This window comes from Helianthus annuus, chromosome 12 (assembly GCF_002127325.2).
Source record: "Helianthus annuus cultivar XRQ/B chromosome 12, HanXRQr2.0-SUNRISE, whole genome shotgun sequence".
Classification (NCBI taxonomy): domain Eukaryota; kingdom Viridiplantae; phylum Streptophyta; class Magnoliopsida; order Asterales; family Asteraceae; genus Helianthus; species Helianthus annuus.
Window position 1 is genome coordinate 1,619,323 of NC_035444.2, and position 24,370 is coordinate 1,643,692.

Sequence of the window (24,370 nt, forward strand, 5' to 3'; positions counted from 1 at the left end):
AAAGAATTTTCGGTTAAAGATTTGGGCTCTCTTGGTTATTTTTTGGGACTTGAAGTCTCTCACTCTGACACAGGTATTTTTCTCAGTCAGGCCAAATACGCCCATGATATTTTAGCTCAGGCTGGTCTTTTGGATGCCAAACCCGTTGCCACTCCACTCGCGTCTACCGATGTTTTTCTTACCACCGGTGCTGCCTTTCATGATCCCACGCTTTATCGCTCGTTAGTTGGGGCTCTGCAATATCTTACTATCACTCGTCCTGATCTCTCCTATGCTGTGAATCAGGCCAGTCAACATTTGCAATCTCCTACGCAGTCTCATTTTCAGTCAGTCAAACGGATCTTACGTTACGTTAAAGGCACCATTCATTTTGGTCTACATTTTTCCAAGCCTGTCACTACTACACTTCTTGGTTACTCTGATGCTGACTGGGCTCGTTGCATTGAGACTCGACGCTCCACTTATGGTTACTCAATTTATTTGGGCAACAACCTTGTGTCATGGAGTGCTAAGAAACAACCTACTGTATCTCGTTCTAGCTGTGAATCTGAATATCGGGCCATGGCTAATACTGCGGCTGAGATCATTTGGCTTACTCACTTACTTAGCGACCTTCATGCGCTTCCCTCGGTTCGTCCGACCCTACTTTGTGACAACAAAAGTGCCATTTTTCTCAGTCAGAATCATGTGTCTCACAAGCGCGCCAAACATATCGATATTGATTATCATTTTGTTCGTGAACTGGTGTCTTCTGGTCGTCTTCATACAAAGTTTGTTCCTTCCAATCTCCAGGTTGCGGACATCTTCACCAAGAGTCTTCCTCGCCCGCTATTTGAGAAGTTTCGCGCCATGCTCCGTGTTGGTCCCCCACCTGTTCGATTGAGGGGGGGGGTAATAGCGTAACATAATTAAAGGATACTACAAATCAATTAGTATTATTGTATTGTTTGTGTATATTTACTTTCCTAGTATAGGTGCCTTTGTATTCTTATATATTGTATCCTTATTGTGAATAATAGTCAAGAGATTGAGTCCTTACAATCACTATAGATGTTATAACAATACTAGAAAATGTCATATAAAACATGGGTTTGTAAAGATGTTAATATTAAAATGTTAATTATTTTATAGTATGGGTACGATGGTTAAAATAATATTACTAGAAAAAAGGGAGCAAGGAGGATTTATTTATGAATATCGAGACATAAAGAACATTGGTCTCATGAAGTCGGTGTGCGATTATCGCATATTGTGCAACATCCACAATGAATCACAGATCAATGCACCTTTGGTCAACAACTCCAAAACAGACATAGCACCGACATGTTCCTCTATATTAAAATGCATAATTTTATATTTTATTCAAAGTTCAATTTTTTTAAATGAAGAACCAGATAAGTAGTGATGGATCTATAAATTTTTTTCAATACAGAACGAAAGGAGTTTAATTATCAGATTAAATCGTAGCAAAAACGGTTGAGTTGTTTAAATGTAGAAAGGCTAGTGTGCTTATTTACTAGACGGTTAAAAAGGCCATGGTTGAGTTACTTAGAAGTAGAAAGCCTAGTGTGCTTGTTTATTAGACGGTTAAAAGGCATAGAACGTTATTTGATTGTCCATAAATAAAACTAATTTTTTTTATAGATGTCCAATTGGTCCGGCTTCATCGTCATGAAATATCAAATCTAAATAATTATGAACATTGAATTAGTTATATAGATCGGATCAGAATACAAGAAGTATGCATCTAAATTTACCGAAAAACACTATTCTTTAATGCAAATTGGATTTTAATAGTCCAAACTATTATCCATTAGCTGACAATAATCCATATTGATATGTGATTAATGACATCCCTAACTTTATTGGGGTATAAAAACATACAATTGCTCATTATGGGCAAATGTAATTACTTTTCAATTAGGTTGGAAATACTGCCCTTGACAACAAAAAAAAGTGAAAGTTAGTAGTGTCATTAGTCACGCTCTCTGCATGAATTATTATACGTCAATGGGTTTAAATTTTGATTATAAAAATCTAATTTGTCATTCTTAAATATCAAATTTGTCCAATTCTTTTTCTTAAAAGAAATGCACACTAGAAACTAGTTATTTGAGAAAGAAATAGACAAATAAATATCAAGAAAGTGAAAAATGATATAATTATATAAAAACATACCCTTTGTTAACTCGCATTCTTTCATATACTAGTAGAACACCAAGAGAAAAATACACACCACTAGCTATCATTCTAATACATTAATGACCATAACTTAATAAAACAAAACTAAACACCTAAAAGAAACTGAATATATGCCGCCACAAGAAGTCCGTCGGGTGTGTAAACAAACAAGCTAGCAAGTTTTAGGGTCTGTTTGATACAAGTTTTCATGTCCAACCTTGTTTATACCTTCGGAAAATTTCTTCTGTCTGTGCGTTTTTGTAAGCGCTACAAGCTATTAGATAAAGGCATATAAGAGCCACCACAGCTACGATTAATATCACATTCGCGGTTCTCCACTCTTTCCTTAGGTTCCCTAACAAACCAGCTTTACACGAGTCGCAGTTATAGCACAATTGGTTCGGGTCGTTGTTCCATATAGGACAATCCATATCTCCGGTTGGGTTACTCGGGTTGATCCACATAATAGGGTTCACGTACTGGTATCCACACACGGTTGGAGGCTTACAACATCCTGACTGAAACAACATCAAGAAACAATGTCTTTAGCAAATTATAAACAAAATTATATAACTTTTTTTTTATTTTTAGTATCATGTAAAAAAATGAAGTATAAAATTGCTTTAATCATGACCACACTCAAATGACCAATTATTGAAACAGACAGAAAATTGGATGCCATGTGATGCTTTTATGAAGTTACTTGAATGAGGCCAAAAATTCAACCTTAATGGGTTGTGTGCAAATTTTAAAATCTTTGCCACATGGAAGTAGGCAAAGAATTCACACATTCTACACTTGGTCTAATTTAGCACTCATTTAGCTCATCAATTAGGCTAGGGTGTGGTCATGATCCTCATGGTCTCCATGGCCCTCCACATTAGCGCCATGTCACTTACTTTTAATCCATCATTCAAAACCACTACCCTAAGGGTGTGGTCATGACCCAAATCACTATTTTCTTATTTTAATTTATTTGTAAAAAAGGAAAAAAGAATATTAGAAAAGGAAAGGAGGGTCATGGTTGCCATGGTTTAATCCATGCCAACCATGGTGGATGAAGCAAGGGGGTGGTGTAACAATTTATTAATGATCCTACATGCCAATTAATGATCCAACCATGTCCCGCACACCCTTTAGCCTTATATGGAAAAGATTGATAAATAAAGAATATACACATATTAAGTAGGCCCACAAAGCAATTATCTGATTAATAATGTTGTAAGGGTATGAAATAAGAAATATACCAATACAACTGTTGATTTTATTGTAAAGGTGCGAAAATCAATATTTATTTGTTTCACAAACATGTATTAACATCTCAACTTATATATATAAAAAAAAACTAGTTTACCGGACACGCTAACTGGCCTGCAACACCCTCACCTGACCCACGGTTCTAAAGCCAAGATTAGGGGTGGGGTTCAAACTGATACCTTTGCCCCACAATCGCATTATATTCAGATCCCCAGCTGAAATTCCCCGATCACCTTAGGGGAGGAGGGGCACCAGCGAGGACCCCCTACCCGCACCCAAACTCCACCGCCGTTCCAGTGGGTAGTATGATGAGAGAGAGAGAGACTGCGGGTAGGGAAGGGTTAAGATGTTGCCACTTGGATGTGTGTGCGCTTATGTATGATGAGAGAGAGTGTGTGGGGTAAAATGGTGGGGTCTATATTTTAGGGTAGTGACGGTGGAAAATCAGGTAAAAGAAGATAGTAGATAGTTTAAGTGACGGGACTTAGGATACGTGAGTTAAATGCCCCCTCCCCCTATACATTGAAACAAATTTTTTACTCTCATATTTTTTAAATAAAATAAATAAATTCCAGGCTTTTAAAAGTACTTGTGTATTAAGGCAATGAAAGATTTGAGATAGGCTTTATGCGAGGTTGTCAGTTCGAATCCCGAATCCACCTGAGTTTTCGTCCCACCGTGTGTTACACCAGAGAGTTCTACTCTTGTGATGACACAACTCTGTCAAGTGGCAGCCGGCGAGATGGTCGGGGGAACGCCCAAGCCAAAATCTAAAACCAGCATAGCTCGGTTAAGACAACATAATTTGACCAGAGTAAGGTAACGAGACCCTTCAATTCGGAAAGTACGGTATAAAAACTAAAAAGTTATAAGTCTGGTGCAGCAGAGTACGAATTCTAGATATGTCTACTGCTAAAAATATCTAGATTGTTCTTAACAGATCATAAATGAGATAGACCAGAACAATGTACAACCACACATGCACAAATCACAACCTTCTCCAAACAAACAACCTCTGCAACACAACAATGGCGGTTGATCAAATCAAAACAACTGAAACCAAACAATCAAATAAATATTTCGTACATACCTGAAGAGGAGATATATCAGACCCAAAAAACTGAACAGCAGAGTACGAATCCCTTGTCATCTTCGTACAAACATCAGACGAACTCAAACAAACCTTAATATTCCCCCAACTATCCACACCCGTAACATGATCCCTCAACCACTTCGAATACCCACCCAACCGGTACTCCTTATAACTCCTGCCAGGAACATCATACGCGCCAGAGGGGCGCGTAACAACAAACGCTAGTATAAGGAGAACAAGCCCAGCGATAATAAGAGCGGCATTGCAGAAGAGGTAGAAGGCTAAGAGGCCTTGTTTGTTGTAGTAGGCGCCGATGAAGCCGGTTAAGGCTAAGAGGAGGAAGAGGATGCCGATGATGAGGACCGGCCAACGGAGCCAGCGGATGCACTCGTTGTCTGGTTTGGAGGACAGCCAGATGCCGGCGGTTATGATGGGGATGGAGCATAGGATGGCTATGAAGTTGAGTGTTGCTATTATGTTGTTGCTCACTGCCATGGGTTGCTTGGTTTGGTTATGAAAAAAATGGAGAGAAAGTGAGGAGATGGTAGGTGTGTCATCAAGTTTATTCTTCTTTGCTTTTTGTATGCTGATTATTTTATTACACTGTAAACTTCCGTTTTACTCCATGTAGTTTGATCATTTTAACGGTTATGCTCGATCATTTAAAAACAATTATTTGATCGTTTTAACGGTTTTGCTTTGATCATTTAAAAACAGTTATTTTTCTCCAATAGTTTACTATGTTTTTTTTTTTTCATTTTGCTCTCTGCCTCTAACTCCATCCAAATTGTTTGTTAACTAAAAAGGTATTTTGGTAACTTTAAGTATAAAACTAAGGGTATTATGTTAAAAGCATAATTAATAGCAGGTCTTTATTATCTTTTAATTAATTAATAGCATGTCTTTTTTAACGGCAAAAAGAATCAATCTCGCGCACTCTTGGGGCACCTACTGGACCAAGCGGAGTACTTCGAGAGTAACCCGAGTTCGCCACTAATTCTGGGGAAAACCTGGTAACTCACCCGCTCGTAGGCACGACAGTGAAATTACTTGTAAAACTCGTTTGGCTTAAGAATCGAACTCAAGTTTTCCTAGGTCTTCTAAAAGAGAAATGCAAAGCTTCCACCACTTGATTTAGATCATTAGCTTGTTAAAAGGATGTCTTAGCGTAATTGTTTAAGTGGTATTCTTATGACTTTCTTAAACAAAAGCCTTTGAGTTGGAGTCTTGTTTAAACCTAATTTTGTTCCAAGTTATGTCATGGACTTTTCTACTTGTAGGTTTCCTCCCGAATGAATGAACCAGATTAGGGGTGAGCTTGGTATCGGTATCAAATTTCGCCAAATATGGGTAACGGTACCGAAAATGTTCGGTTAGGTATGGTACAACTATTTAAAGGTAAAATTTGGAAAAATACCTGAAAGTACTGGTACCGAAAACGCCAAAAAGTGGGTACCGTTTCGGTACCGAAAAAAATGGTACAGAAAATTCTGTATCAGTACCAAGTATCATATGCTCATCCCTAAGCCAGATTATCACCGAGTCAATTTTGAGCCCAACTTAAACAAAATTTGGGTTTAACTTAAAACAAGTTGAACATAGCTTCATTGTTCTTTTATTCAGTTTGAGGCGTTTGATTTCCTCTCGCTCTAACTACGGGGGAGTATTAGAGAGAAGTTCTTAATATGCAACTGTATACTGATATAAAATTTATTGAAAACAATATTATATTTAAATTTGATATCATAAACTTTATTGAGTGTCAGTACTGTAACAACAGTGTTAAAACACGCTGGACCAGTATCAATCAAAATCGAATTTCGGACGCATCGTACAGATGAATCCCACTAGTTATATTTTAATTTGTACCACTTTGGTCAAGAAGCTATCGGGTTGATATCAAAGAATATAAAATTATTGAAACTGAAAATCAAACGAAACGAAGTAAATCTATTTTGGTCTAAAATGGGCTCTATCTCAAATCGGGTTACCAACAAAAAAAACATAAAACATGACATGTGAATTGAAAATCTAAATGGGCTTATTGCTCGAGGGTTTCTTACATACTGCCCATTATTAATACGGCCCATTTGTTCAACATTAGTACACCACTATTAATATCACTAACTCAATATAATGCGGCCTTAAAGTCTAGTATGGCGGAAAGCCCGTTCACACTTCACATTGAAAAAAAATCAACTTAAAAGTATATATAACCAGTGGAATTCTCTCACGCGACATGAATTTCGTCAGTATTGGTTCATTACAGTATCAAAGCTCGGTGTTAGAAGTGCATAAAATGGGTTTGGGCCGTACCCGGAACCGGATAAGGCCCAATTAGGTATAATCGTAGAGGGTATTAGGAAGAACCGGCTACGAACCAGAACCGGGTATGGGAATTTATAATAGAACCCAGTGGAACCGGTTCGGGTACGAGTGAACCCGGAACTGGGCACAAATCGGGTATACATGAAATTTTAAATTATTACCATTAGAAACTGGTTCCTAATGGTAATATACGTCGGTTTGAAATCCCATTTCCTCGTCAAAGCTATCCTTAATGCGAGACCAAAAACCACTCCCAAAATCATTACTTGTACGGTACAAGTTGTACCATCTTCTTGTAAGTCTTCAGTCCTAACGTGTACAAAAGCTAGACCCAACGTGTACTCCTCATCGTCACTCCAACTTGGGACATTTTCATAAGGTGTTTATTTTTGCGGTTTTTTGGGTTCGTTTATACGTTTTCGAGTTGGGGTAATCAACCAATACATCCCAAAACTATTTATAATGGTTTTGGAAGACCAAGAACCGGTTCCAACGGTCAAAATAGTAAAACACGATCAAAAAGGTTTTTTAAACGTAAAGGACTCGGTTTCAATTTTTTTTTACCCTTGGAACCGGTTTTTACCCGTGTAAATCCAGATCAGGTAGGACCAGATCTTTAAAAAAAAAAGTGGAACCGGGTAGGACCAATAGGGTATAAAAGGGTAAGGAGTAGTTTCTCCTCCTACTGGGTAGGAACCCGGACCGGTTCCGGGTCGGGTACGAAACCGGTTATTTTGTGCACCATTACTCGGTGTAGCAAGCGAAAGAAAAATCCCAAAAATAAAAGTGATATGCCCAAAATGGTACCGACACGAGTTTGGTTTGTCAGTTTGGTTTCTGATAATACCGCTACCAGTATCGATGTCAGTATCAGTTCGGTTAGTCACAGTACCGATACAGTACCGAAAATCGCTATAGCTTATGTTACCAAAAGAATACTCTAGTATGAATACAACACTGTTTTTTTTTTAAATATGTCGGAATGTCAAGAAAAAAACTATACACAACTAAGTATTCAGCCTTTCGAAAAAAAATTTGACGAACACAAGTTATTAGAGAAAAACATTATAAAGGGATTAAAGGTGTATATTAATTTTAGATTTTTAGTACAAGTGGTGATAATGAAAGTAAAAAAAAAGCTTACGTGGTATCGGTTCGGTTCATTATGGTACATACAATTGATGTAGCTTACGATATTAAAAAATACTCTATTTTCAATGCAACTCTGTTTTCCCAAAATTTATACCAGAATGTCGAAAGAAAAAAATTAAACCCAGTTGGGTATTCTGTTTTTTTTTTTTTTTTTTTTAATTCAAAAGTTAAGGAAAGTAAGTTATTGAAAATAATAAAATTAACTAAATCAATTTGATTAAAGACATTTATTATATTGTTATTTATAGTATAACACATGATAATTGGAACTTAATAAATTATTGTACGTGTAATTGTTTTCTTTTTAACGATAAATTTCTTATATATTGTGATATTTGAATTTAAGACTTTATATTTGAGTATTTTAAAAGACTTTGTTTTGTCATTAGACCATCAACCCCACTACCCCAATATTAGTATGTGTATCTATATTAGAAGATTATTGAAAATTTTAATCTTTATTTTGATTTCATATATTGACCTGTCTGATCTAATTTTCAAGTCTCCTGTGGAAAAAAGTGGATATCCTTAAATGTGACAAAGGGCATCATGTTTAATGTTGTGAGGACCATTTTGGAAAAGACATAGGTACCCTTTCTTTAAATTCTCTAGCTTTCTATTATTATATGGTGAATTTTATTATATTTTCTCATGAATTTCTTATTTACTTGAGAATCTAAAATCTCACATTTAAGTGTATTAAAAGGTTTTACATTGTCACTAGACCACCAATCTAGTGGTTATATTTCTTGTACTAATGCCAAGAAATGCAATCCCTAACATTTACCTTTCTTTACTTCGTCACCACCAACGTCTTTCATTTTGCTTGTTTATAGACGGTCTAATAAAACACAGAGAGATATAGAAAACACAAAAGGTACGGTTTGTAGATAAAGAAAAACTAACTATATATGAGTCGAGTTTAACTGTATAATGGTACCCTTTGAGTATACTTTATAATCATGTTCTTGACACAGTGTATCATTTTGATAGTTAATAATGAAATTTAACTGCAAGAACAGAATTTTTTTTTTTAAATAAAATTATGTAAATTCATAACACGAAAAAATTTTAATAAAAAATTTATGTAAACAATTTATCAGTATATCATGATGACAAAAGGGATGAGTGTTGGATGAGATTGAAGGTGACACTATTGGACAACGTATATCAACATATAAATCTATCTAACAAAAAGATATATTACCTGCTTTTTCTTTCTCTACCAAATCTTATGTGGTTATTTTCTAACAAAGTGTGTATATATACACATATATGTATGCATATATATATCAGTTCTCATACTTGCATTTAGTTCTAAACTAAAGGGTCATTGGATTTTATCACTCTCAACTTTTGGGTATGTTATTGGCAACTTAACATCTATCAATTTGACTCCCACCACTTCCAACTTAACACTTTATGTGTTGTGTCACCCCGTAGGTGAACATTTCTTAGGTGCTGTTTGTTTTTTCAGAGATAAAACGTCTGCAGTCTGCGGACCACATCTGCAGACATCTGCAGCTGAAGAGGTGGACCAAACCTCTGCAGTCTGCGAGAAGAAGACTGTTTGTTTTTTAACTTCTGCAAGCTGCTGAAATAAACTGAAATATAAATAAATTGACTTTATTTAAATTAAAAGAGTTTTTTAATATTCAAACATAAATAATAGGTTATTTTCTCCAAAAGCTCAATGGTAATGCAAACTGGTAGCTTTCAATTTTTTAATCCTTATATATTTTAATCTAAAACAATATATCGTGTATGTGAACTAACACAACCAGTCGATCATTGTTTCGTTGATATGCTTTCCAATAAAAGAACACTATTCACTTGCAGTATATGATATAATTAATGATCAAAGACAACAAATTTTCCATAACTTCTTGGGGTAAGATCAGTGCACAAAAGATGATCAAGATGCAATGATCAAATTCAGAGATCAAATCAGCTTGAATTTTATTGACAAGAACAATTAGTTCATAATTTCATATTTGACACATCAAACGAACCGATCCTTAACCTCTAAACATTGATAACATTGAAATGAAAGCGGGTGGGGAATTTACAATTTACAATTTCCATGTTTCAAATGTAGATCAATCATCAAACTTCTTCTTTTCACTTCGAATGATTTGTGCTTCATGACTGACCCAGTAACTGCTTCCATCCGGGCCCGAAAGCTTAAACCTGCATAATTTAAGATCGTTTAAATCAATCTTCGCTCGTTTAAAGTTCACAAACACATAAGTTTAGTCAAATACTAACCGTTCAAGGTCTGATTTCCCCTCCTTGTACTTTTGGTTCTTTTCATGGGCAGTTTCCTAAAAGTCACAGATCAAAGATTCAAAATTGAACTTCTTATAAAATGTGTGAGCACGAGCCAGTAAATCTTAAACATAAAATTTAACAAGTTCATATCCATTTTCGGGTCCCATTTGAAATTTAAAATCACATTTTTATTTCATATTTTCATTTATAAGAAACCCAAAAAATGAAAAGGAACAAGATTGAAGCGGGTGCATGATAAATGTGACCCATAAAGTTTAATGTTAAACGTTTAAAACACGAAGCCTGTGAGATGATCTTACATGGTTTAGGGGTTGCATACATTCAAAACAGTCAAAAGTAAAACTATTTTAATTGATTTGTAGAGCTCTTCTAATAGTTCCATTTCTTAAATATAATAGTAATCTCTTAATTCATTCAATGAACTTACAAACAGGTGTTCATCAGTTACAAAATGTGTTTGAGGAACTAATATTTTCAAACTAACATTTACCATTACTAGTTCATCAGTTACAAACAGGCGTTCATCCATTTCTTCAATCAACTTATAGTTCTACATAACATAAATAGTTTAAATAAGTAGCACCAATTACCATTACTATTACTATTAAAGTAGGTACATAACAAAAACTAACGGCAAGAGCTAAAATCATGAATAAAGACATGATTATCTGTCAAATAAGTAGCACCAATTACCATTACTATCGATTACCAGTCATAAAACTACACAAACTATTACAATGAAATTACCTTAGATGTTGGAGGAGGAGTGGATATACAAGGTCTGCGGCGGTGGAGGGGGTGGAGATCGACGGCTGCGCTGGACCAGGGGGTGGAGCACGACTGCTGGAGAGGTTCAGATGGGGTGGAGAACGACGGGGGTTGCGGCTGTGGAAGGGGGTGGTGCTCGGCGGTGGAGAACGACTGCGGGGAGAGGTGGAGGAGCAGGGGAAGTGGAGGAGCAGGGGAGGTCGGCGGCTGGAGGTGGAGGAGCAGGGGAGGTCGGCTGTGGAATGGAGAAGGGAACTAGGGTTTTGAGAGAGTTGTGTTTGGAAGAGGTTGAAGAAGTATGTGAAGAGGTAAGATATGATCTGCGCGAGGAAGAGCCATTGAAGAGGTTTTTTAATGAATTGTCTTCTGAAAAACAAACAAGCTGCAGACCCTTATGTCTGCGCGTGGTCTGCTTGGTGAAGACAAAAGAGGTCCTGAAGCTCTTTTAACAAAAAACAAACAACACCTATAGTGTTTGACTTATGTTATTGGCTATATTAGGCTAACACTTTGTGAATTACTAATGACTATAGGTGCATCTGCTCCTAAAAGACAAAATGGGAGCCAAAAACCACTCAACCTGACTGACAGAACACACAAAGTGTTAAGTTAGGAGTGGTGGAAGCCAAAGTGATAGTTGGGTGTGGCAACCGCTAATACCCAATAGTTTAGAATGATAATATCCAATAGCCCAAAACTAAATGCTTGTAAACAAGGTAAAATACGAAGTAACACATGATTACATATGAAAAGAGTACATTACTAACTCTTTATGGAAAAATAATGTTTGATGTTAACAATTTAATGAAGAGGACATGTAATTCAAGTCCTCTTATCAAAGAAATTTATCAGGAGCCTTGGTGTTATAGTTATCTACTCTTAAATATGTACTTGCATCCCTCACTTTCCATCACTATTTTAACATGATTTCTCTACATAACCTTTCTCCCGATAGCCTCCACGAATGATGCCTTATACTTGACGAGTTGATGGGTCGTGATAATAGGCTACCTTTCTTGTATTTTAGAAGATAAGATTATTTTTGAATTTATGTAAACAGTACTTCTCAAGATAAAAAGGGATAAGTTGGATGATATAGATAGTGACACTATCGGACACAATATACCAACATATAAATCCATAGTAACTAAATGATAGACTACCTTTTCTCACTTCCAAATCTAATGTGTGGTTGATTTAACGGTTTTAAACAAATGTGTGAATATAACATACGGGGAAGATTCATTTGAGAAGAAATTTAATGTGAGAAGAAAAAGAAGAAAGGGCATATAAGTAAAATACTATTTCATTTATAACTCATATCATTAATTTTTAACTCTTTAATTAATTAGTCAACTAATTATTAATTATCCTACATATAATCTACAAACCATACACATATCAAAATTTTCCTGCATATATCCTACACATTATAGAATTTTATCCTACACAGTGGAAATATATCGTACACAACTCGTAATTTATCCTACACAACTAGTAATTTATTCTACATTTTAAAATAAGTTGTTTTTTTTAATTGGAAAAAGTATATATGTTGAAAAGGAGTTACAAATTTAATCTAGTTAGTTATTAAAGGGGAAGAATACAAATTAATGAATTTTGTAAGTTTACCAATATACCCTTATATTAAAACTAAATGCAAATATTAAATGAAGTAAAATGGAACACTTATATTAAAACTAAATGCAAATATTAAATGAAGTAAAATGAAACATTCTTATTGGTTGAAACTTCTTCTTTTTTTTCTTACAAAAAAATTCTTCTCATTTAAACCCTCCACTATAACATACACCATATATGTATGCATATTTGTGCAGTATCATGGATATGTCTTTATAAGTTATCGCGAACCTAGTTCTTCAACTAATTAAGTTTAACTTCCGACCGTGCTTGTAAACAAGGTAAAACATCAAGTAAAGAACATTTAATGGGAATAAGGTAAAAAAAATGGGTTCGATCTATTGTTTTGCCAGCTCTTAGGTAAATATGAAAGACTAGAAATGATAGATTGCAAGTTTCTTTACTCTAGTGGTTTTGTATGCTCCACAAACATGTGAACCTAAATGATGATACCTAAGATCGAAAATATAAACACAAAATAAATAAAATACGCCGATCCAATAAATGGGTTTACTAGGATTTTACCCGAACGTATTTGACCTGTTATCCAACCTGACGATACTTCGATTAGATTGATCAAGATTTCTTGAATAAACCTTTAATTAATTTACAAGTGACTTGGATTTTTGTATAATCAAAATCAAGAAAGCTGTCCATGTTAGATGCATCTATCATATCATTTTCAGACACCTCAACCCCTCCAAAAAAATATATATCTTTCTTGTTCATGATGCATGTAATGTAAGTTTGACAAGTATCCATGGAGACAAAAGCTTGATCATCATGAAGGTCTAGACTAATCTAAAATCTTTTTTTCTCAGATTGATTGAATCTTTCCATCTTGTCTTCATCCTGTAGAAAGGTCCACATGCATAGCTTCTAGTTGCAGTATTAATCCTGATACATACACAAAGGGTACGTACATATCCTTGTTAAAGTACGTGGTCCATTTCTCTTGAGTAAGCAAATGACGTCACAGTTTTGGTCTATGAACAAGCTAGGACGACTCTTAAGGTAGTACATTTCTTACATTGTATCATCTTTTCATGTTTTTTTTTGCCAGGAGAGCATTATAGCCTAGTAGCATCTTAAAAGTGAGATAAGGCTTATAAGTGACCATTAGGTCTTGGGTTCGATTTCCATAAGGGGTTTTTTTCCTATAATTATTGGATTTTCTCCTGAATTGGTGGATATGTATTATTGCCTAATGGAGATGGATATGATCGGGTGGTTCTGCTGGTGGTACGATAATTCGTGGTCTGTTAGTGATCAAAATTTCTCGTTAAAAATGTTTTTTTTTTCAGGTTTAGGAAAAAAAAAACCTAAGATATTGTCAATCTTAATCACGTATAAACATCAGAAATATACACTTTTATCTTGTTTTAGCTAGCAGCTTTTTGCATGTGTGTGTGCGTGCGTGTGTGTAATTAACCATAATTAAATAAAAACTAGAAATTGCTTTTCATCACTATTAAAGGTCTTTCAATAACATCAAACTCTTAATGCACATGGTCTCTTAGCTTAGTGGCCTCAGGAGTTTATCCTTACCAAAGTGTGTGAGTGCAAGTCTCATAAAGTAAGTAATAGGTGGATTTTATGAGTATGTTTTAGGGGAGTGTGTGTGGACTATGTGTTCGTTGTAGAAAAAATAAAGTTCAAACTCTCAACGTATGGATTTCTCTCAAAGCTCTATGTAGAAAAGAGGTTTCGCCCAAAAAATGTTGGATTTGATGTAGATCAGGGATGTTAACAAATGATCTTTAAAAGTTGCTAAGAATGTTGATCACTTAAGAATTGAAACAGTTAAAGGTGGTTGCCAATTTGGGCTGAACACTAATGTTTTTAAATATTTTATAAGAGATCACATAAAGAGAAAATTAGAACCTCTCAAGAGGAAAAAACATATTAAACAAAAATAAACAAATTAAGTAATATTAATTAACATTTCTTTTCTTTTATTTGATTCGCATTGATCTAAATCTTGCCAAATTTAAAGTGAAACTCTTTGTTTCATCTAGGGAGAGTAATTAGGTATTGACATTGACGGGGATCCCCTTGCACAATAAAATAATGTGTTTATGATATGGATAGCATTGTGAAAGATTATTGTCAATATTTAAAAATGTAAAACTGCTTATTTATCCCATACATCAAATAATGTTGTATCATATTTTTCGAAAAGAAATCACAAATATGATTATTTCTTGGGTTTACACAAAAATGTCTATCCAAACAAACTTTAGGTATCTATTTTACTTCTACGAATCTTCATAAATACAGTAAAGTACAAAAGTACTACCCACTTTATACTTTTGTAAAATTAAGATTCTTAAAAAAGGTTATCGATAATAAATATCCATGTATGCTAAGGGCCTTCCGCGTGGGGGTGATACTTAAGGTTTATGATCTAGTGTTCTCAAGTTCAAAACCTGACTTAATAAAAGTTTTTCCATAGTGGTGAGCTTTCTCTTTGATAGTGTTCTTGGGTGTGTTAGGCCTGTAGCGTCAAAATCAGTATGGACGGTTGACATTCCGTCTTAGAAAGACTCATGGACTGTTTCGCAACTTCTGAATGGTTAAATGTTGAACCAGTAAGAGGTCTGAACCATTAAGTGCTGAACCAGTAAGAGTTCTGAGCCCTTAAGAGCCAGTATAATGCTTAACCCTTCAAAGACAAATTTCTGATCAATTCAGATTAGAGGTCTTAACCATTCAGACTTTGTATAATACTTAATCATTCAGAGGAAAATGTCTGAACCATTCAGATATTTGCTCACGAAACAAAGAGTCTGAACATTAAGTGTTGAACCAGTAAGAGGTCTGAACCATTAAGAGTCTTATTAAGAGGTAAACAAACAGCCCCTCACTCAGGTATCGAGGATCACTTCAAACGCTGTTAAAAAATATCCATGTATCGAACTTTTGTCTTAAAAACATCCACTATGTCATTCATTTTATGTGAGAACGGGACATTACACGTAATTTAATCTGAGCGTTGTCACATATTCAAGGATTCATGAACAACTTTTAATAATCCATAGTGGGTTGGAGTGCGATGTGGCAGATGTCATTAAGGCTTTTTTGGAATTCATAATTTAACCCGACTTGTCTTAAACATTTATTATTATTATTATTATTATTATTATTATTATTATTATTATTATTATCTAAATGTTTAGTAATTATATACTTAGATATTAAAATAGGATAATACTTAATTTAAATAGTATTTAGTTATAAAAATATAAATAGTAAATGTAAATTAAAATCTTATAATTAAGATAATACTTAATTCAGTGAATTTAATGTAGATCAATAATAAGTGAGAACAAATTAGAAAATATTGATAGGATACTTGTACAAAGTGCAAATAAAGTGGTTACCGGCATCTCAAAATTAATGTGAAATTCCAATTCTATTCCAAAGGGATCAATTATATACTGGTATATATATAGATATAGATAAAAGATTGTATTTTTTAAGAGTGTGAGGTTATAATGGTTATTATATCGGCGGAATCACATTAGGTTTGTTGACCTTGACCACATAATCTATTAGTACATGTATTTCACGAACTGACGAAAGATGTGATTGTAGTTTGACTCTTAAGTTATCGGCAGTTAAAATTTTATGATCTAGCAAAAAAAGCTTTTAGGCCTACCACCACGTCATTGTTATATCATAATCACATATATCATTATTCGGGTTCCTATTTCTGTATGATTAACAATATAAGCATGCTAATGTTAGTGATATAAGAGAATTTATTCTAGCAAGAATTAAGCCCTAAGTTGATAGGGTACATACACAAGTGTGAAATGTATGTATACACACATATACATATATTTACATGCACGAATATACATATATACATAGTTATACACATGGAAAAAGGATAAAATGAAAACTCATTTGAGTTGAAAAAACTCGTGAAAACCTAGTGTAAAAAAATTACCGTATCTAATATATGGTCTATGGTTATTAAAAAATTAAGAAAAAATGTACGCAATTGTTACACATGTGTTAAAAAAATGTCTTTGTTTTGTGTTACACATGTGCCACAATAACAAAGTGTTACATATATGTAACAAGTGCCTACAACTTTATTTTTTTAAATATTTTTTAATAACAATAACAACATACATTTGACATGGTAAAAGTTTCAAAAAGAAAATTGATTGTTACACTGGGTTTTTCACGAGTTTTCTCAACTTAAGTGGTTTTCAACGAGTCCATCCGCTACATATATATCCTACACATACAAATATAATATCATCTAAAAGAAGTAACCAGACCCATGTCAAAGTTATCATAATTAAAGAAAATATCTACAACATTTGATCAAACTATTTAGCACTAAATAACACTAATAATGGGCCCAAGTTGAAGGGAAGTGGTAGATGACTTGTTTTGGTCCATTGTGTTTGGAGCAGCAAGAGTAAGTTCTAAGTCAAGAGTACCACTTTTTGAGCCAATAGTACCACTTGGAGAAGCATGCACCTGAGAACATATTGATGTTGTTTCATAGAATTTGACCATGGGATTGTAGTAAACATTTTCTTGATTTAAAGAACTGAAATCTATCAAAGAAAGATTGTCATTGGAATCTTGATGTTCATTAAAGGAGCTTGTTTGACTCATGCTACAATTGTTTTCTTGATTTTGTAGTGCATTCTTGATGCTATTGCCTCTCACCTATGCAACCAAGAAAGTAACTTTTAGCACATTTTTCATTTCTTTAGTAAGATAACATGGGACTTTTGGGATTTTTCAAATCCCCATAAATTCGGGCTTTCGGGTTCTTGCATTACAAGGTTGTACCTTGTGCATTAAGGGTTGTACCTTGCTCTGAAGTTTAGCGCATTGCATGGTTTAATAAAGCAACCGTAACGCATTTAGTAGTACAACCCTTCTAAAGCGAAGTACAACCTTGCAATGTGTGGCCATATATGTGAAAATACCTACCAAGTCAAAGAGGCTTGAACGACGATTCTTCTTGTCAAGACTTGCCTGCCGAAGGAAGTACTTTTGAGCATGACTTGCAACTTGAGTAGGCGTCCTTGTGGTCACAAAGTTTATCGATATTCCTCTCCAGTCACCTTTTCCTAGCCTCTCGAGTCCAACTAGAAATAGTCGGTGTTCGTCTTCTGACCAAGGGAGGCCTATAAAATGGAACACATGCATGTCATACATATATGCGTACATAATGTAACATAAGATAACATAACATAAAAAGAACTTTTAATAGACATTTAAGGACTCATGCATGATTTGAGTAACAACTAGATAGAATTGTAGATATAAATTATTCTTGCATACCCTTTTTCCTTTCTTGAGTTCGGTTGATGAGACCATTTGAAAGATAACCATCCGAGATGTTCTTGTCGGTTAGGTCATTGATTGAGACCCGAGAGGAAGATAAAGAAGAAGAAGAAGGCGAAGCCGATGATAGTGGCGAAGAAGATGGAAAACAATCCATGCTAAGGCATTTCTTCATGACCATAGAGTGTGGTGAGTCAAGTTGAACTCCAAATAGCCTTAAACCACCTCCTCCTGCCAAAATTGTGTTTTTCACATTTCCTCTATTGTAACTATTGCAAGTTCTTGAATTGTGGCCTATGTTTCCACAATGTGAGCATTTTCTCACCATTTTTGTTCAAAGTTTTGAAAAAAAGGTGCCTATGTTTCCACAATAAACACCCCTAGAGAGAGAGAGAGAGAGAGAGAGAGAGAGAGAGAGAGAGAGAGAGAGAGAGAGAGAGAGAGAGGTGTAATGTTTGGAACCAAGGGATATAATGATGATGATGATATATGTATGGATGTAAACCTAAGAATGAATGATTGGATAGATATTCCTTTAACAGTTTGGGTTCTTTCCTAAAAAGAAAATGGATAACATTATATTTATTTTAGGATAACATTATATCACTAGAATCACTTATCTTCAAAAAAGATATATATGAAAAAATAAATATTTTTGTCTTGTTTTAATTGTTTTGAGTTGAATCTTTTTTTTTTTTATGAATTCCGGGATATTAATCCCTTCTTTAATCATATAAAAGATTTGAGTTCACATCACATGATACTAACAAGGAATCTAATTAATCAAAACAAGTTGTGTTCATGGCTAATCAGTTTGGTTGTATTACCATGTGAGCTGACCGTTTAATGGAATTGATTTATCTTTAACATGATAAGATTAGCCTGAGATATTTTAACATAAGCCAATACAATAGGGGTCAGCAAGATTCAATTTGATAGAAAATATATATACTATATAAACCCAAGTTGTTTAGTGATGTAACATGAACAAAAATAAAATAAAAGGTTGTACTAGTTCTAAAATAGTACAAAATAAGTTTCAAGAAAATGTAGATTACCAAAGATAGAAATGTTTGGTACGAATAAATCAAAATATAATTTGTTTTTCAAGCTCATTTTATATGAAAAAGCTTATACATTTTTTTCACTTTTGCTCTCATCCCACCATCGACAAGATACCCTCAATAACTTTGTTATGAGTGAGATTTTATTGAGTACGTTTTATTATGTGAATATTTGGGAAAAGATGATGATATATTCACATTGATCTTAAAAGTAATGGTTAGAAGGGTTTGAAAGATGCGTACATGTTGACTAGAAATGATGTTCTTTTTCTTTGTTTAATCTGCGTTTTTATTTACATTAAAGACGTATTATCTTTTTTTTAATGACTCAACGAAACACACCCCTAACGAAATACCTCCACCTCCTGAGTTCGATCCCCGGGCTCCTCTAAGGTCCAGCCCCCCATTTTGAACAAACTACTCTGGGTGAGAGTCGAACCCTGCACCTCTCACAGAAGAAACCTTTGAGACCGTGCGTACTTGATGAGTTTTACGGCTTTTTTGGTAGAAAACGCCGGACAACACCCAAGATGCTGCCCCTGTGGGCATTTTTTGGCCAAATTCAGTTGGAGAGTTGTATATTCCACGCCTTGCTCCCATTTGTTTGTCCAACGAGCCTTCATCTTCATATTCTTTGTCCAATAAGATTTTTTGATGGTTTTTGTTTTATTTAATTATATTACATCTCATTTAACATAATGTCTCATGTCCCCACTACACCCATTTTAGAAAACGTCCCATTGATAACTGGGCTGCCACATTGCGTAAAACGACCAAGGATAAAGGCATTACCACTACGCATGGTTTTAGGGAAAACTCATAACCACCCCACCAAAGTGGTGATGGAAAAGAAGTATTATCTGGGTGTTAATCAATTAAATGTCTCTATTCAAAAAATAAAGTAATGAAGTAACAAAATAAAAATAATAATAATTTCAGAAAAAAAAATTATAAAAATAATAAAATATCATTAAACAATTTTGACACTTTATATGTCAACAAATAAGCAGTTATCTAGGTCACCACCATGTACAGTTTTTCAACCATTGGGGTTTTTATATATTTTTTTTCCAAAGTATTTTTTTAAAAGATAGCTCCAGACACATCTCTTCAAGATTAGTGGTCAGCCGAATCAACCAATTAAATCATATTGGATTTTATAATAATTAAAATATGGTTTTTTTAAAGAATCTTATCAGATTTAAACTTGTAATACGTTTTTAAATCTTTAATATCTAACGATGATGTCACACATCTATTAGGTATGTGTGGGACAATCATAAACATTGTCTAGTGGTAATCCATCATAACAACAAATAAAACAACTAATTCGAAAACTGATTATTATATAATTATGTTTTTCTATACAAGATTTAAGTATGATTTTTTGTGATCAAGTTGTATGATTCATATATGATTTTATATATGTAAAAAATAAGGAGATCAAACTTCATATATGATTTTATATATGTAAGAAATAAGGAGATCAAACTGTTGTTAATACCATCTTGTATATTTTATTTTTTTTAAATAATTTATTATAAGTCTGGAAATCCTAATATATTTATAAATAATTGTCCCTTATATGCTTTTTTGACGGAAAAAAAGAAGCTTTTATAAATCAACGTGCTGATTTTTATATATGCTCGTAATCTGTTGGTTACATTAACCGAAAGAAGCTTAAATCAATCCATGCTTAGAACCCGAGGTTACCCATAATCAAACCGACTATTTTAATACCTGAAATTCTAATCGATTTAATTATACAAATTTAAAATCGAAACATAACTAACCCAGGCACACCTCGTATACATGTCAAAAACATCAACTCTAACGCTCTAATTAGACACACTTAAACAAGTAATAAATGATTAAACGGGTTGTTGAGGTTATAATAAAGTTGTAAACATGATATAAGTAGTAATTGGGCCGACTTGTTTTATTAGCAACCCAAGACGAATACAAATACAGTGGAATGTGTCAACCCGTTTATGACCTAAACCCGCTTATATTCATTTCAAACCCTGACTATTTTCAAGTCGTGCGGACTAGTTTAATGTACTCAAATCATTTTTTTATGATCTAATATACAAAAATAGTTGTCAAATCAAATCATCTTTCTATTTGAATAGCATGTGTGGTCACTTGCATTATCAAATAATTTCCCCAATCATTCAGGTGCAAATAGCAAATATATATCCATACATACAAAAAAAAGAAATATACTTCATTGGCTGATCTATTTGAAATCATCTGGCAATTGGCATTATTGTACGAACGAATCTTTATCAACACCATATATATCTACTGGTGGATTGGTTGGGGAAAGACTTGGTGTTTCTTGTGACCCAGGTTTGACTCTCACTCTCCCCATTATTTTCTGTGGTATCTAGGTGAAGGGCGAATACGGGTGGCGCTGGTTCGTCTTGGATTGGAGGCGATGTTTTACTGATTATTCCACTGTCGTGCCTTCGGGCGGGTGGAGGTCGGGTTTCCGCGCATCTGGGAGAGCCAAGGGGCTGGCGGCGATCGAATTGTCAACCTTCGCCACAACGCCCGATGTCACGGTGGTTGACACGTCGTTCCTTACCGTTAAAAAAAACCCATATATGTAGACCAATAAACGTTCCTTGACTACGTTTTTTTTTTCTCAAGACAAATTACTCCATATTATTTTGTATATCACAATTAAAGCAATGGGTGTAAGTAGGGGTGTTCATCGAATCGAATTTTCGAATTATTCGAATCGAATTGTTCGAATAATTTTCATTTTTCCTTGAATTCGTATTCGATTCGAATTCGATTAAAACCTATCGAATTTGATTCGAATTCGTATTCGAATAAAAAATCCAATTCGTATTCGATTCGTGTTCGATTAAAGTTTCGAATTTGAATCGAATTCGAATAATGGGTAATTTTAATACTTGGAAAAAAATTTGAAAATAATTTATAGTATAGCTTAATAAAAGTTATATATGTATTATATATAAAAATAATAAATAAAAATGTATAATTTTTATTCGAATTTCAAATCGAATCGAATTTGAAATTATAAATTCGTATTCGATTCGTATTTGATTTACTTGACTCGAATTGAATCGAATTCGAATTCTTATAATCGAAACGAATTCTTGATAATCGAATTTAAACGAATTTCGAATTTTTCGAATTCGAAACGAATCCTGAACACCCCTAGGTGTAAGTATATATGAAATTAGTATATACACACAATGTGTGTGTGGAGAATACATTGTTTAATTAAGTGTCCATCAAACTTTATAATAATTCTAAACCTGAATCATATTTGGCCAAACAAGATGGTCTCCACTAAGGTTGGAATCATATAATAACAACATACAATAATAACAACAATATGGGCCTATGGCAACTTGCCAACTATTGTATATAGCTAAAACTTTGCTTCCTTCTAGAGAACAAAAGTCTATACATATGGGTAGTAGGGGTGTAAACAAGCCCAGAGGTTTGAGAGCTACTTTTTATCGGCTCGGTTAAAAGTTCAAACGAGTTGAGCCTTATCGAGCTCGTTTAGTTATCGAGCCCGAGCTTGAGCCTGATATACAAAGCTCGTTTAGGCTCGGGAGCCTAAATAAGCCCAAGCAAAGTTTTAGTTTTTTTTATATATAATAAAATAATAATGATGATAATATTGGCAAGCCGATCTTTGGCTCGTTTAAGCGATACTAAAACGAGTTCGAGCTGAGCTTTTAGCTCGTTTGATGTTATTCTCAAAATAGCTTGAGCCGAGCTCGAGCTTTAGGTTTTACTTGCGAGCCTGGCTCAAGCTCAAATAAGTAGGCTCAAACCGAAACAAGCTCGAGCCTAGTTCACCGTGGCCCGTGGGATAAAGTTGTAATTGTGAATCCCCAAAGGATAATCGATAAGCAACCTCAAACCGCTTACTAATATTTCACCCTACGATAAGTGATTTTTTTCATCTAGATGCTCAAAACACCCAATTCCCAAACACCCCTAAAGCAAGGGATATATTAATAGGTTTGTATTGATCCCAATATTAGTTTTAAAATTTCTTAGCAGATTCTCCATATCAGGTTCTTTTGATCCTAATATGTTATTTAATATGAAAAAGGTCAACAGTCTTTTAGCACTAATTTCTATCATAAACCTAAGATATGAAAAAGGTCAACAGTCTTTTAGCACTAATTTCTATCATAACCTAAGCCAGATTTATATTTGAGTATAGTATGAGTTTTCATGCATATCAGTTGTGGAAAAGCACTAATACTAGATTACTAGGATCAAATCTTTTTACTTTTTAAATACCAAAGTACTTTAGTCTAATCAAAAGTTCTAAACAAGTACAAACGAGCGTTTACGCATGTACCAAACCAAATTAGATACTTGTGTACGTGTAGCCTCTCTATTCTTCGGGATAGAGGTAAGGCTTGCCTACACTCCCCTGAATGAGATTCTGCTGGGTATGTTGTTAGTACTACCATTCAGCTACCCCACATGTTTTTAGGGATGAGCAATTTGAGATTGGTACCGAACCGTACGGATCGAATTTCGGTATCAAATATTTTACGTTTTTCGGTATCAGAACTTTCGGCTTGGTACAATACGGTATTTACCCACTTTTTATCTTCGAATATTGTACCATTCCGGTACCCATTTTTGGCGACTTTCAGGAACGGTACTTTCGGTACAGGTACAGGTATTCGTACCAGTACTGAGCTCGTCCTTATATATGCTTATAAGAAAATCATGAGTAATTATTTTCTAGGTATATTAACTTAAGAAATGCATTGGAATGTACAAACCTCGCCCGCTTTTTTAGTTTTTCTATTCAATTGCGAAATTTTTGTTGTGTCTACATAACTCTTTTAAAAAACGGGTCAGAGTTACACATTACACAAAGATAAAGTAGATACATGAAATTATTTTGCTTATCCCATAGTAGACATGGTTAGTGACCTACAACTACACTAAAAATGTCTTTAAAATAGTATGTTTAGCTCACATATAGTGTCACAACATGAACAACTAAGAAATATTCATCAACTTTATATATCTAAGGAAATCATAACATCATATTTCATTAGCAGAAAATTGCATATAAAAAAAAGAAAGCAAGTTGGCATTCAACAAGAAAACTTTGGTAAGTTGTCTAGATGAATCCTAAATACTTACCATTTCATACTTCCAACAAAAACTTTTACATGCGCGTATACCTTTCAAAATGTTCATGGTGCAACCTCAAATTAAGAACATTAAAGCAAAATTGCGGAACTGG

The 24,370-nt window shown here is 34.3% G+C and overlaps 2 protein-coding genes and 1 long non-coding RNA gene across 3 annotated transcripts; all 3 read right to left on the minus strand.

Moving 5' to 3' along the window:
* Positions 1 to 2,138: 2,138 nt before the first annotated feature.
* LOC110893738 (tetraspanin-2) lies at positions 2,139 to 5,083 on the minus strand. The gene is made up of 2 exons (XM_022140853.2): positions 4,529 to 5,083; positions 2,139 to 2,699 (listed from the first exon to the last, which is right to left on the minus strand). The coding sequence occupies exons 1-2, from the start codon at positions 5,024 to 5,026 to the stop codon at positions 2,388 to 2,390; spliced, it is 810 nt and encodes a 269-aa protein (XP_021996545.1). The 5' UTR covers positions 5,027 to 5,083; the 3' UTR covers positions 2,139 to 2,387.
* Positions 5,084 to 9,923: 4,840 nt separating this feature from the next.
* On the minus strand, positions 9,924 to 11,523 carry LOC118484750. Its single transcript, XR_004874341.1, has 3 exons — positions 11,051 to 11,523; positions 10,280 to 10,335; positions 9,924 to 10,201 (listed from the first exon to the last, which is right to left on the minus strand). It is a non-coding gene; the product is annotated as an uncharacterized LOC118484750 (long non-coding RNA).
* A 5,437-nt stretch (positions 11,524 to 16,960) lies between these two features.
* On the minus strand, positions 16,961 to 18,493 carry LOC110893737 (transcription factor KUA1). The gene is made up of 3 exons (XM_022140852.2): positions 18,032 to 18,493; positions 17,678 to 17,874; positions 16,961 to 17,407 (listed from the first exon to the last, which is right to left on the minus strand). Exons 1-3 carry the CDS (start codon positions 18,360 to 18,362, stop codon positions 17,069 to 17,071), a joined length of 867 nt encoding a protein of 288 aa, XP_021996544.1. The 5' UTR covers positions 18,363 to 18,493; the 3' UTR covers positions 16,961 to 17,068.
* Positions 18,494 to 24,370: the final 5,877 nt, after the last annotated feature.

Excerpts from the sequence above, each read along its gene's own strand:
- LOC110893738 (XM_022140853.2), bottom strand. The coding sequence starts at position 5,026 with ATGGCAGTGAGCAACAACATAATAGCAACACTCAACTTCATAGCCATC. Across the intron at positions 2,700-4,528 it reads CTGATATATCTCCTCTTCAG|TCAGGATGTTGTAAGCCTCC; the intron begins GTATGTACGAAA and ends ATGTTGTTTCAG.
- LOC110893737 (XM_022140852.2), bottom strand. The coding sequence starts at position 18,362 with ATGGTGAGAAAATGCTCACATTGTGGAAACATAGGCCACAATTCAAGA. Across the intron at positions 17,875-18,031 it reads AACTCAAGAAAGGAAAAAGG|GCCTCCCTTGGTCAGAAGAC; the intron begins GTATGCAAGAAT and ends TCCATTTTATAG. Across the intron at positions 17,408-17,677 it reads GTTCAAGCCTCTTTGACTTG|GTGAGAGGCAATAGCATCAA; the intron begins GTAGGTATTTTC and ends TTGGTTGCATAG.